The sequence below is a fragment of the Oncorhynchus tshawytscha genome, linkage group LG06 (assembly GCF_018296145.1).
Source record: "Oncorhynchus tshawytscha isolate Ot180627B linkage group LG06, Otsh_v2.0, whole genome shotgun sequence".
NCBI lineage: Eukaryota > Metazoa > Chordata > Actinopteri > Salmoniformes > Salmonidae > Oncorhynchus > Oncorhynchus tshawytscha.
Window position 1 is genome coordinate 45,210,144 of NC_056434.1, and position 12,540 is coordinate 45,222,683.

The 12,540-nt window shown below is 40.1% G+C and overlaps 1 protein-coding gene across 1 annotated transcript in view; it reads right to left on the reverse strand.

Annotated features, from left to right (window-relative positions):
- The window catches only part of LOC112252608 (spondin-1), a 140,747-nt gene that overhangs the window by 10,916 nt on the left and 117,291 nt on the right, over positions 1 to 12,540 (reverse strand). The window contains exons 7-10 of the mRNA XM_042323298.1: positions 10,451 to 10,515; positions 8,479 to 8,680; positions 1,130 to 1,270; positions 118 to 193 (exon numbers count right to left, since the gene is read on the reverse strand). Coding sequence (XP_042179232.1) covers positions 118 to 193; positions 1,130 to 1,270; positions 8,479 to 8,680; positions 10,451 to 10,515 — 484 coding nt within the window. The remainder of the gene's footprint in view (positions 1 to 117; positions 194 to 1,129; positions 1,271 to 8,478; positions 8,681 to 10,450; positions 10,516 to 12,540) is intronic.

Here is a 12,540-nt window from a genome sequence, read left to right on the forward strand (position 1 = left end):
CAGCAGACAGACATCGGGAAGTTTAAACATGGATTCAGGCAAAGCAAGTCCAGCAGCTAGAGTGTGTGGCTTTTAAATTGAACATCCCAAATTGGTTGAGATAAAGTGCTTCCACACCTTCCTCCTTCTCCTCCTGGCCAATATCTGCCACGATATCGTCCACCGTGTCCGGGACAATATTGCACTGCTCTCCCTGTGGACAAGAAACATGATTCAACATCACAAACACTGACAAGATTCTCAATTTACCATTTAATATCACATTCTTATCGGAGACAAGGGTAAACACCCAAATAAGTGTAATTTATTTTCTTGGCAATCTTCTGTGAAATGGAGGTTAGGTCAATATGACATCTGGTTGTTGGTTTAAAAGAGACAGATTTTTTTTTCAAATAATTATTTGCTTCAAATGGAAGGATCGAATCACATTGTAATTTTTCTATGTGTTTTCCAAAGACTTGCTATGATCACTATGGCAATATACGCTGAGTGCACAAAACATTAGGAACACCTTCATAATATTGAGTTGCACCTCCTTTTGCTCTCAGAACAGCCTCAAGTCGTTGGGGCATGGGCTGTACAAGGTGTCAAAAGCGTTCCACATGGATGCTGGACCGTATTGACTCCAATGCTTCCCACAGTTGTGTCAAGTTGGCTGGATGTCCTTTGGGTGGTGGACCATTCTTGATACACACGGGAAACTGTTGAGCGTGAAACAGCGTTGCAGTTCTTGACACACTCAAACCGGTGCTCCTGGCACCTACGACCATACCCTGTTCAAAGGCACTTAAATCTTTTGTCTTGCCCATTCACACTTTGAATGGCACACATACACAATCCATGTCTCAGTTGTCTCAAGGCTTAAAAATCCTTCTGTAACCAGTCTCCTCCCCTTCAACTACACTGATTTAAGTGGATTTAACAAGTTACATCAATAAGGGATCATAGCTTTCACATGGATTCACCTGGTCAGTCTACTGCCCATTCAAAGAGCTATGTATCCAAAGCAACATTACATGTATAGTGACTGTGAGGAGAGTTATGTTGCATGAACATTCACATTTCTTCAGCGAGAGGGAGCCGACACAGACAAAGATAGCGGAATGAATGAGCCAGGCGCTGATGGTACCTTTCTGGCTATCCTTTCCACCAACACCCGGGCCAAGGCTGTGATAGGGCCTCCCTCAGTGTCGTAGAAGGGACTCTGGGGGTGGTCCAGGCTAGTCAGGGGCCGGATCCTCTCCTGGGGTATCGTCGGCTTGTTGGGAGACTGGAATGGTACGAGACAGGTTGGACTATGAGTGACACAATATTGACATTGGGCTAGGAGTAAGTGTAAGACAGGGTAATATAGGTCCACGGAAGGGAGTTAGTACAACAGTACTAACAGTAATTCTAATAGGAGTTAGTATAGGTGCAGAGCTGGTATTAAAGGCCCAGTGCAGTCAAAAATATGATTTGCCTGTGTTAAACTGTGTAAATATCAGACCAGTTTCTCTGGTCTGATGAATCCAAGATTAACCTCTTGATCCTACTTGAGACGCAGACGTCCCACCTAGAGCTCTGGAAATGCAAATGCGCTACGCTACACGCTAATAGTATTAGTTAAAACGCAAACGTTCATTAAAATACACATGCTTGGTATTGAAATAAAGCTACACTCGTTGTGAATCTAGCCACCGAGTCAGATTTTTAAAATGCTTTTCGGCGAAAGCATGAGAAGCTATTATCTGATAGCATGCAACACCCCAAAAGACCCGTAGGGGATGTAAACAAAAGAATTAGCATAGTCGGCGCTACACAAACCGCACAATAAAATATAAAACATTCATTACCTTTGACCATCTTCTTTCTTGGCACACCTTGATGTCCCCTAATCAATACTGGGTCTTTTTTTGGATTAAATCGGTCCATATATAGCCTAGATATTGATCTATGAAGACTGTGTGATAAACGGAAAAAAATAGCGTTTCATAACGTAACGTCATTTTTTAAAAGTTAAAAAGTCGACGATAAACTTTCACAAAACACTTCGAAATACCTTTCTAATGCAACTTTAGGTATTACTACACGTTAACAAGCTATAAAAATCATCAGGAGGCGATGTAAATTCGATAGCTGGTCGTGTGGAAAAAATGTCCGGAAAAACAGAGAGACAATGCCTCAAGTTGGTGGTCGGAGGGAATCGGTTCCCTTTGGTCGGATCTACCAAGAATCAAATCAGAATCAAATGAGAAGACTCTATACATCCTGTGGAAGCTGTAGGTACTGCAACCTCGGCCTCATTTAATACGGTTCACCTTTAACAATGGGTTGAAGTGGCGCATGGATATTTTTTTCCATCTCCAGTGATCAGATTTTCCTGCGCTTTTCGATGAAACAGACGTTCTGTTATAGTCACAGCCGTGATTTAAACAGTTTTGGAAACGTCTGAGTGTTTTCTATCCACACATACTAATCATATGCATATACTATATTCCTGGCCTGAGTAGCAGGACGCCAAAATGTTGCGCGATTTTTAACAGAATTTCCGAAAAAGTAGGGGGAGGCTTAACATTAAACTCTTTTGCATGAATGCAAAGTGTCATGTCTGGAGGAAACCTGGCACCATCCCTACGGTGAAGCATGATGGTGGCAGCATCATACTGTGAGGCTAGTCAGGATCGAGGAAAAGATGAACCGAGCAAAGTACATAGAGTACATTAAGTACATATATTGATGAATATATGAATATATGAATATATATGAATACCTGCTCCAGAGCGCTCATGACCAAGGTTCACCTTCCAACAGGACAATGACCCTAAGCAAACAACGACCAAGACAATGCAGGAGTAGCTTCAAGGACCGTCTCTGAATGTCCTGGAGTGGCCCAGCCAGAGCCTGGACTTGAACCCGACCGAACATCTCTGGAGAGACCTGAAAATAGCTGTGCAGAAACACCGCAGAGAAGAATGGGAGAAACTCCCCAAATACAGGTGTGCCAAGCTTGTAGCATCACACCCAAGAAGACTCGAGGCCATAGTCGCTGCCAAAGGTGCTTCAACAAAGTAAATGGTCTGAATACTTAGGTAAATGTGATATTTGTGGAGGTTTTATTATTATAAATTAGCTAAATATCTAAAAAACGATTTTTGCTTTGTCATTATGGAGTATTGTGTGTAGATTGATGAGGGAAAAAAATATTTAATCAATTTTAGAATAAGGGTGTAACGTAACAAAATATATACAGTTGAAGTCGGAAGTTAACACACTTATGTTGGAGTCATTAAAACTCATTTTTCAACCACTCAACACATTTCTTGTTAACAAACTATAGTTTTGGCAAGTCGGTTGGGACATTTACTTTCTGCATGACACAAGTCATTTTTCCAAAAAGTTGTTTACAGACAGATTATTTCAGTTATAATTTACTGTATCACAATTCCAGTGGGTCAGAAGTTTACATACACTAAGTTGACTGTGCCTTTAAACAGCTTGGAAAATTCCAGAAAATGTCATGGCTTTAGAAGCTTCTGATAGGCTAATTGACATCATTCGAGTCAATTGGAGGTGTACCTGTGGATGTATTTCAAGGCCTACCTTCAAACTCAGTGCCTCTTTGCTTGACATCATGGGAAAATCAAAAGAAATCAGCGAAGACCTCAGAAAAAAATGGTAGACCTCCACAAGTCTGGTTCATCCTTGGGAGCAATTTACAAACGCCTGAAGGTACCACATTCATCTGTACAAACAATAGTATGCAAGTATAAACACCATGGGACCACGCAGCCGTCATACCGCTCAGGAAGGAGACGTGTTCTGTTTCCTAGAGATGAACGTACTTTGATGCGAAAAGTGCAAATCAATCCCAGAGCAACAGCAAAGGACCTCGTGAAGATGCTGGAGGAAACAGGTACAAAAGTATCTATATCCACAGTAAAACGAGTCCTATATTGACATAATTTGAAAGGCGGCTCATCAAGGAAGAAGCCACTGCTCCAAAACTGCTATAAATAATACGGTTTGCAACTGCACATGGGGACAAATATCATACTTTTTGGAGAAATGTCCTCTGGTCTGATGAAACAAAAATAGAACTGTTTGGCCATAATGACCATTGTTATGTTTGGAGGAAAAAGGGGGAGGCTTGCAAGCCGAAGAACACCATCCCAACCGTGAAGCATAGGGGTGGCAGCATCATGTCGTGGGGGTGCTTTGCTGCAGGAGGGACTGGTGCACTTCACAAAATAGATGGCATCATGAAGTAGGGAAATTGTGGATATATTGAAGCAACATCTTTAGACATCAGTCAGGAAGTTAAAGCTTGGTAACAAATGGGTCTTCCAAATGGACAATGACCTCAAGCATACTTCCAACGTTGTAGCAAAATGACTTAAGGACAACAAAGTCAAGGTATTGGAGTGGCCATCACAAAACCCTGACCTCAATCCTTTGGAAAATTAGTGGGTAGAACTGAAAAAGAGTGTGCGAGCAAGGAGGCCTACAAACTTGACTCAGTTACACCAGCTCTGTCAGGAGGAATGGGCCACAATTCACCCCATTTATTGTGGGAAGCTTGTGGAAGGCTACCCGACACATTTAACCCAAGTTAAACAATTTAAAGGCAATGCTACCAAATACTAATTGAGTGCATGTAAACTTCTGACCCACTGGGAATGTGATGAAAGACATAAAAGCTGAAATAAATCACTCTCTACTATTATTCTGATATTTCAAATTCTTAAAATAAAGTGATGATCCTAATTGACCTAAGACAGGGAATTTTTACTAGGATTAAAAGTGGGGAATTGTGAGAAACTGAGTTTAAATGTATTTGGCTAAGGTGTATGTAAACTTCCGAGCCGGAAGCCGGAAGTTTACATACACCTTAGCCAAATACATTTAAATACATTTAAACTCAGTTATATACACACACAGACAGTACCAGTCAAACGTTTGGACATCTACCCATTCAAGGTCTTCTCTTTATTTTTACTATATATATTTATATATATATATATATATATATACACACATACTAATAACAATGCAAAATGTTGAAAACTGTGATCACGCCCTTTTAGTGTAAGAGCTGTTTGAAAAGACTGCCTGAAAGTTCTGCCTGTTTTGGTTTGATGGAGTTTTGGTCTTCCATGGTGACATCACCTAGCAGTAAATTAGTTAAGAACAATAAGAAAGAGAGTTTCAAACCTCTCTGCAAATAACAGCACATTTTCAGTTTTCCACTCCCCACTTGGACCACTCCCAGACAGTCAAATTCTTGCTTGAGAAATTGCCTTTTTGTAAGGCCGTTGGTGGAAGAAGGTGAGGACCAAAGCACAGCGTGGTACGTGTTCGTCATTTTAATGGTGAACACTATACAACAAGCAACAAAAGAACAACCGAAACAGCTCCGTCAGGTGCAAAACACACTAAACAGAAATGAACTACCCACACCACACAGGTGGGAAAAGGCTACCTAAGTATGGTTCTCACTACAACGATAGACAGCTGCCTCTGATTGAGAACCACACCCGGCCAAACACAGAAATCCAAAACATAGAAAATGAACATAGAATGCCCACCCTAGTCGCACCCTGGCCTAACCAAAATATAGAATAAAAGCCTATCTATGGCCAGGGCGTAACACTTTTCCTAAGAAGCTATTTTTGTTTATTTTTTTACCATTTTAAGGTATGTCATTGTTAACCAGAAATGATTCGATATTGAGATAAAAAACGGCTTTATTGGACTTTTAAAACCTCTTACGGTATAGGGGGCAGCATTTTCACTTTTGGATAAATAGCGTGCCCAATTTCAACTTCCTGCTACTCATGCCAGGAATATAAGATATGCCTATTATTAGTAGATGTGGATAGAAAACACTCTGAAGTTTCTAACACTGTTTGAATCATGTCTGTGAGTATAAGAGAACTTATGTAGCAGGCAAAACCCCAAGGACTAACTGTTCAGATTTTTTTTGTTGCCTCTGACTGTTCCCTGATTTGTCTTTGCCAAGGGATATTTTTTAGGAACCGGTTTTCAGTTCCTACTGCTTCCACTGGATGTCACCAGTCATTGGAATTTGGTTGAGGTTATTCATTTGTGCAACGAAGAAGAAGCACTTCCTGGAACAACGTTACACTATTGAGAGTTGCGCAAGACGTAAGAAGGGGAATGGTTTGTTTACTTCCTGTATTGAACACAGATAGCCCCGTCTACAATTTTAAAAATACCTAAAGTTGTATTAGAAAAGTAGTTTGAAATATTTTGGCAAAGTTTATAGGCAACTTTTGAAATGTTTTGTAGTGACGTTGCGTTTTTTGGCAGCTGTTTTTTTCTGGATCAAACGCGTCAAATAAATGGACATTTGGATATACATGGACGGAATTAATCGATAAAAAGGACCAATTGTCATGTTTATGGGACATATTGGAGTGCCAACAAAAGAAGCTCGTCAAAGGTAATGCATTTTTTATATTTTATTTCAGAGTTTTGTGTAGCGCCTGCAGGGTTGAAATATGCTACTCTCTTTGTTGACATTGTGCTATCAGATAATAGCTTCTTATGCTTTCACCGAAAAGCTTTTTAAAATCTGATATGTTGGCTGGATTCACAACGAGTGTAGCTTTAATTGAGTATCTTACATGTGTGATTTAATGAAAGTTAGATTTTTATATCATTATTTGAATTTGCCTCGCTGCATTTTCCCTGTTTTTTTCCCAAGTGGGACGCAATCGTCCCCTATACCATAAGAAGTGTAACACATCTCAGTCTTAAAATGCCTGAAATATCTCTTTTGTATACTAGTTGAGCACACCTAAGATGTAAATGCGGAATCAATAGTAAACTTTGCAATAAAAGCCCAACATTTGGTACAGAGGTAGATGTACATTATGTTCCCAGAAAATATATAGATGTGGATCCACCCCAGATTTGGCCTCTGGGGGGCGTGGCAGCTCCGATAACTCAAAAATATCTAAAAAATGTAAATACATATTTAGGATCTAGTCAATGTCTACACCAAGTCGAGTCGCATCTTTTAGATGAAATTTGAACTAGAGCTAAATGTCTGATGTCACCGGCACCCATATCACCAAAATCGGCCTTATCTGTGGCCATTTTAGGTCATACCTTTATGTCAGACTAGCTCAATCGTCAAATTATCAGCCTCTGAGTATCACAGAAACACAACACTTTGAATAACAGACAAATGTTCATAACAAGTGGCTATGGGTGAGATGTATCAAAATATAATTTCAAAACATTTATAAAACGGTGTATTTTGAATATGGGGAATTTAAAGAATTGACTTGTGTTACAAAAGGTTAATCAAATCAAAAAGGGTTACTGTTTGACTGAAAGTGTGTTTTTCCATCACATCCAAAAATGACCCCTATTGTTGCTATTAGGGGTTGAAATACTGTAAGTTGGTGCTTTTAGGGTGAAGTTGAATGCACTAACTATAAGTCGCTCTGGATAAGAGTGTCTGCTAAATTACTCAAATGTAATGTAATGTGTAGCATGGGCATAGGGAAGAGAGCTAGTGAAACAGTATCGGCATGGGGCTGAGAGCGAGCACCTCGTCATGTTCATCTGCCATCTGTTAGGGGCTTCTGTGTTTGATCTTAATATGCATAATTGATCGGCTGTGTAATATTCCTTTTATGAGTGATTTATGACATTGTTTCCTGCTCGGTGCTTTGTGAATCACCTTTCATGCTGCCGTTCCAGAACAGTAACTTCAGTTGAAGAGAAAACTACAAAAGCTATTGAGTCCCTTTCTACTTTAACTCCAGGGAATCTAGTTTTAGTTCACTTTTGGCTGATATATTAATTGGTGCTGCAGCCAACATATGGAGCCAAAAACTAAATAACCAAATCACATCTGGGGTATGTGAATGCATGATTTGTCCGCTTTCTTTGCATAGAAAGTATAAAGGCTATTTACAGAGTGTGAATGATTATGCTGTGTGTGTGGGTATGCAATGAAGTCTGGATATACTGTATCTTCAGTGGCTTTTCTGGCCTATAGATGGCAGTGTCTCTCCTTTTCTTTTCCCAGTATCTTTACAAGCCAGCAGAAAATTGACTATAAATTCCAGCGCAGGATTTGTTGGGTACATATTTACAGTGTAGCGACACAAGACTAGTCAGTGAGGCAGCCACTTGGGTAAATATGTCCGCCTCAATAAAACGACAACACAGTGGATGTGCTGTTTTATGTTTGCAGTGTGTTTTTCTCTGAATCTGTTTATGCGTTTTTCAGCCGAGGTTGGATGATTTGTATATTCATAAGTCATAAACAAAAAATAAAAAAGCAACGCTCCTGCACTATTAATGAAAGTAGATCAACAGCTTTCGTTCCAGATTCATGGCAAAATACAGAGGCCTGGTTACGAAAGTTAGAATGGCAGAAGTATTTTTACTAGATAACTGAAACCAGAGCCATTTACTACATATCGACCCCCATGTCTGGGGCCCCCAGGGCCTCACCTCGTAGGTGACCCCGTTGTCGGTGCCTGCGTCCCAAGGGATGAGGTCTTGGTCCAGCCTCTGGACCCAGCCACACTCCTTGGTGCAGAGGTCCTCTGCAGACAGCCCCACGTTCCAGTCAGGGCTGGGCCCCAGCATGCTCAGGAAGGACATGAGGTGACGCGTACGGTCCACTGAGAACTCAGCCGAGGGAGCTGCCCGCCTGAATAGACAAACAGATACAGACATACATCGTATGCTCCTCAATGTGCAGATTGATCTGATTGATCAACACACAATGACATAATGTTAAAGACTGGTGAAGCCAGCTTGGTTTTCATTTTAATGCATCACATACCACACCAGTTATCTGCTTTAAGAGTTTAAATGAGCTACATACTGTCCAAACAAAAACATATAACACATTTCTGTCACGCCCTGGCCTTAGTTATCTTTGTTTTCTTTATTATTTTGGTTAGGTCAGGCTGTGACATGGGGGATTTATGTTTTTTTTTGCTGGTCTAGGGGTTTTGTATGTTTATGGGTTGTTCCCTAGTCTAGGTGTTTTTGTAAGTCTATGGTGTTTTTGTAAGTCTATGGTTGCCTAGATTGGTTCTCAACTAGAGGCAGGTGTTTATCGTTGTCTCTGATTGGGAACCATATTTAGGCAGCCATGTTGTTTGGGTATTTTGTGGGTGATTGTTTCCTGTGTCTGTGCCACACGGGACTGTTTCGGTGCCAGTTCACGTTATTTTGTGTTCATGTTGCGTTTTCTTATTAAATAATGGACACCTACAACGCTGCATATTGATCTGATCCTTGCTACACCTTCTCTTCAGAGGAAGAGGAGGAAATCTGTCGTGACAATTTAGTTCATAACAGCTCAACATATTAATAAATAATTACTTGTTTCTATTCAGAACTTAGAGAGAATAATGTATCACTAGAACACATTTAAAAAAGTGTTAATGAAATAGATGTTACGTTGGAAATGTTAAGGCTGGTGAATGTGTGTGGAGGCAAATAGACAGTTTCTGTCCCAAGTGGCCCCCTATTCCCTATATAGTGGACTACTTTTAACCAGAGCCCTATAGGCCCTGGTGAAAAGTAGTGCACTATATAGGGAATAGGGTGCTTTTTGGGACTCTGTGTTAATTGCCACGACACAAATTCTAAGAGGAGAATAACATCCAGTCACATCTGAATAGTTACTGATGTGTGAAGAGATACTTATATCATATTTCTCCTTGTCATGTTAAATAGGAGATAAACAACAAAACTCTGTACAATTCTGTAACATAACGATGTGGGAGTGTAGTACTGCTCAATTAGATACAACTGAATTAGATACAACTGCAGTTCCTGTGAGATGATTAAACAAGTATGGAAACAACAACCTACACTTCGCTGTGCCCTATTTAGAGAACTTATTCCACATGCACATCAATCTCTTTAAACAATCTCCTTCCCTTTGAGACATCTATGTTGTTCTGATCCCCCTTTACATAAAACAAATGTATATGACTTCTCCAAACAGCCTCTTCTAAAGAAAGAAAATTGCCCGGCTTAATTGGTTGGCTGATGTTAAAATAGGTAAATGTAAACGTCTTAACATATTGGAACTGGAGGGAGTCAATAACACTAATCACAGAAACACCCAGAGGAAACACATCTCTCATCAAAACAGGAGTCTTCCTTTTGCAAACAAAATACCTCAGGAAAAATGTACACAATCATTAATGAATTTAAAGAAAACACCCGCAGGCCAGGCAGGTAGCTATTGAATTAATGCTGGGTGATTATCTCCTCCTTAGCCTGTTTTCTGATGAAGTTTTTAAAAATTCGGAGAAATTCTGTTTTCATCTAAATTCTCAATTCACCTAGATTATCAAATGATAATCTCTACAAGTAATTTCACCGTTTTAAAACAGACCATTAACATTTTAAAACCTGTGAAAAGTGAGGGTACTCTTGTACATCACAGTGCACTCACACATTCAGGGGCTGCCATGCTGGCCACTGCGCCTTGGTTTTTATCACAGTCAGAACTTCATCACCCTGTGGATGACAAACACAGAGAGAGAAAGATAAATTAGTTTGGTCAAATTAGAGAAAACTGCATGGAGAATACAGAAAGATACCCAACAGGGTTAATTCCTCTCTTTCTTATGAAATCTAAAACACTTTCCAATGATGAGAGCTGTGAAAGTGGGCATCTTGGGACCAGATGTGTCTGTTATTTTATAATGGCTGTTTTTTTCCACAAGAGGATCCCTCTTGTGAATCACACACAGTAGCTCAGCTGAGCTGGCCAGTCTGGGGGAGCAGGGTGTTAACATAGCAGCATTGTCACCTGCTGCTGAAAAATTAAAGGCCCAGTAGCAAACAGAGCCTTTTGATGTAAAACTAAGCAGGGGTTGTTGCTGCTCTGTGAGACAGTGTGGTGTCTGAAATCAAACAAAGGAAAAACAGGGTGGTAGAGATCTGTGGTGTTACATGTAGCCTATTATTGTGTTTTCACACACGCAGCAACGCTCAGTCTCTTTTTGGGACGCGCCCCGCTTGCTTGCATACAAATAAAAAAAATATATGGTTGACTGATGGTTCCGCAATACCCTGAAAGCCTCCTTCTCTTTGTGGATGTCTATAGAAAACATGTCATTTTGAGAAAAGAGATATTGACATGGCTACAGGGTCTCTTTGTAGCTTTTTTTTGAGACTATCAACAGTAGCCAGCATATTGCTTTTACCTTCACTATTGAAGGTTTACTTTTGTAAATCACTTTCCCGAAAATAAATAGGCTCAACGAGCAGATTGATGGGAACACCACAGGCTATCGTTTGTCACACACCCTACACATATTTGTAAGCTTCAATCTTGTTTTAAAAAGTAAATGAGCCAATCTAGTTCAACAGTGATTGAACCGAACGGTAGCCGAGCGAGGGCTTCGGAGCTAGCAGACGTGTGGCATGGCAGCAGATCGATACTGAGTTTCCTGAAGTCCCACACAGAGATGGAATTCATGTCGGAAGACCGGGCGAGGAAGATGACTGATGGCGAGAAGAAGTGAGACAGAAAAAAGGGTGCGAGGTGCAAACCCAAACCGGCTGTGAAATACAAGCACAAATATCATACCCCTAAGACATACTAACCTCTCACCATTACAATAACAAGGAAGGTTATTTTTAGCATTTTTTTTGGGGGGGTATGATATTTGTGAGTCTGTAACTTTCTTACTCATCATTACTCACAATTCATTCAAGGTTATCTGTGATCATGGGAGCATCCACATTAATGAAGAAGTTTTAGAAACATATTCTATTATTATTTAGAATAAAAGTGACTCCAAAATGACACAATACATGATTTAACATTAATTTCTATTGGGCACAAAGTAATCTGAAACACAACCAAAACAAGCAGCAAATGCATCCAACAAGTTAGTAGAGTTATAAGCTTGATGTAATCATTATGTGCTAGGAATAAGTGTCACGCCCTGGCCATAGAGAGGGTTTTATTCTCTATTTTGGTTAGGCCCGGGTGTGACTACCAGGAGGAGCGGTGTGGCAGGTGGTGTCTGAAATCTGGGCATTCTAGTTTCTTTAGTTCTATGTTTTCTATTTCTTTGTGTTTGGCCGGTTGTGGTTCTCAATCAGAGGCAGCTGTCTATCGTTGTCTCTGATTGAGAATAATACTTAGGCAGCTTTTTCCCACCCGTGTTTTGTGGGTAGTTGTTTTCTGCTTTGTGTCTGCACCTGACAGAACTGTTTTGTTTTGTTCTACTTTGTGATTTTGTTTCAGTGTTCAATTTGATTAAATATCATGAACGCTTACCACGCTGCACTTTGGTCCACTCCTTCTTCATGCAACGACAAACATTACAATAAGGGACCAAATACTAAAGTTTTCACTACATTAAAGTGAATTTGTCCCAATACTTTTGGTCCCCTAAAATGGGGCGACCACGAACAAAAAGTGCTGTAATTTCTAAACGGTCCATGCAATATCAATGAAAATACTCTCAAATAAAGCTAACAGTCTGCACTTTAACCTCATCGTCATTGTATCATTTCAAATCCAAA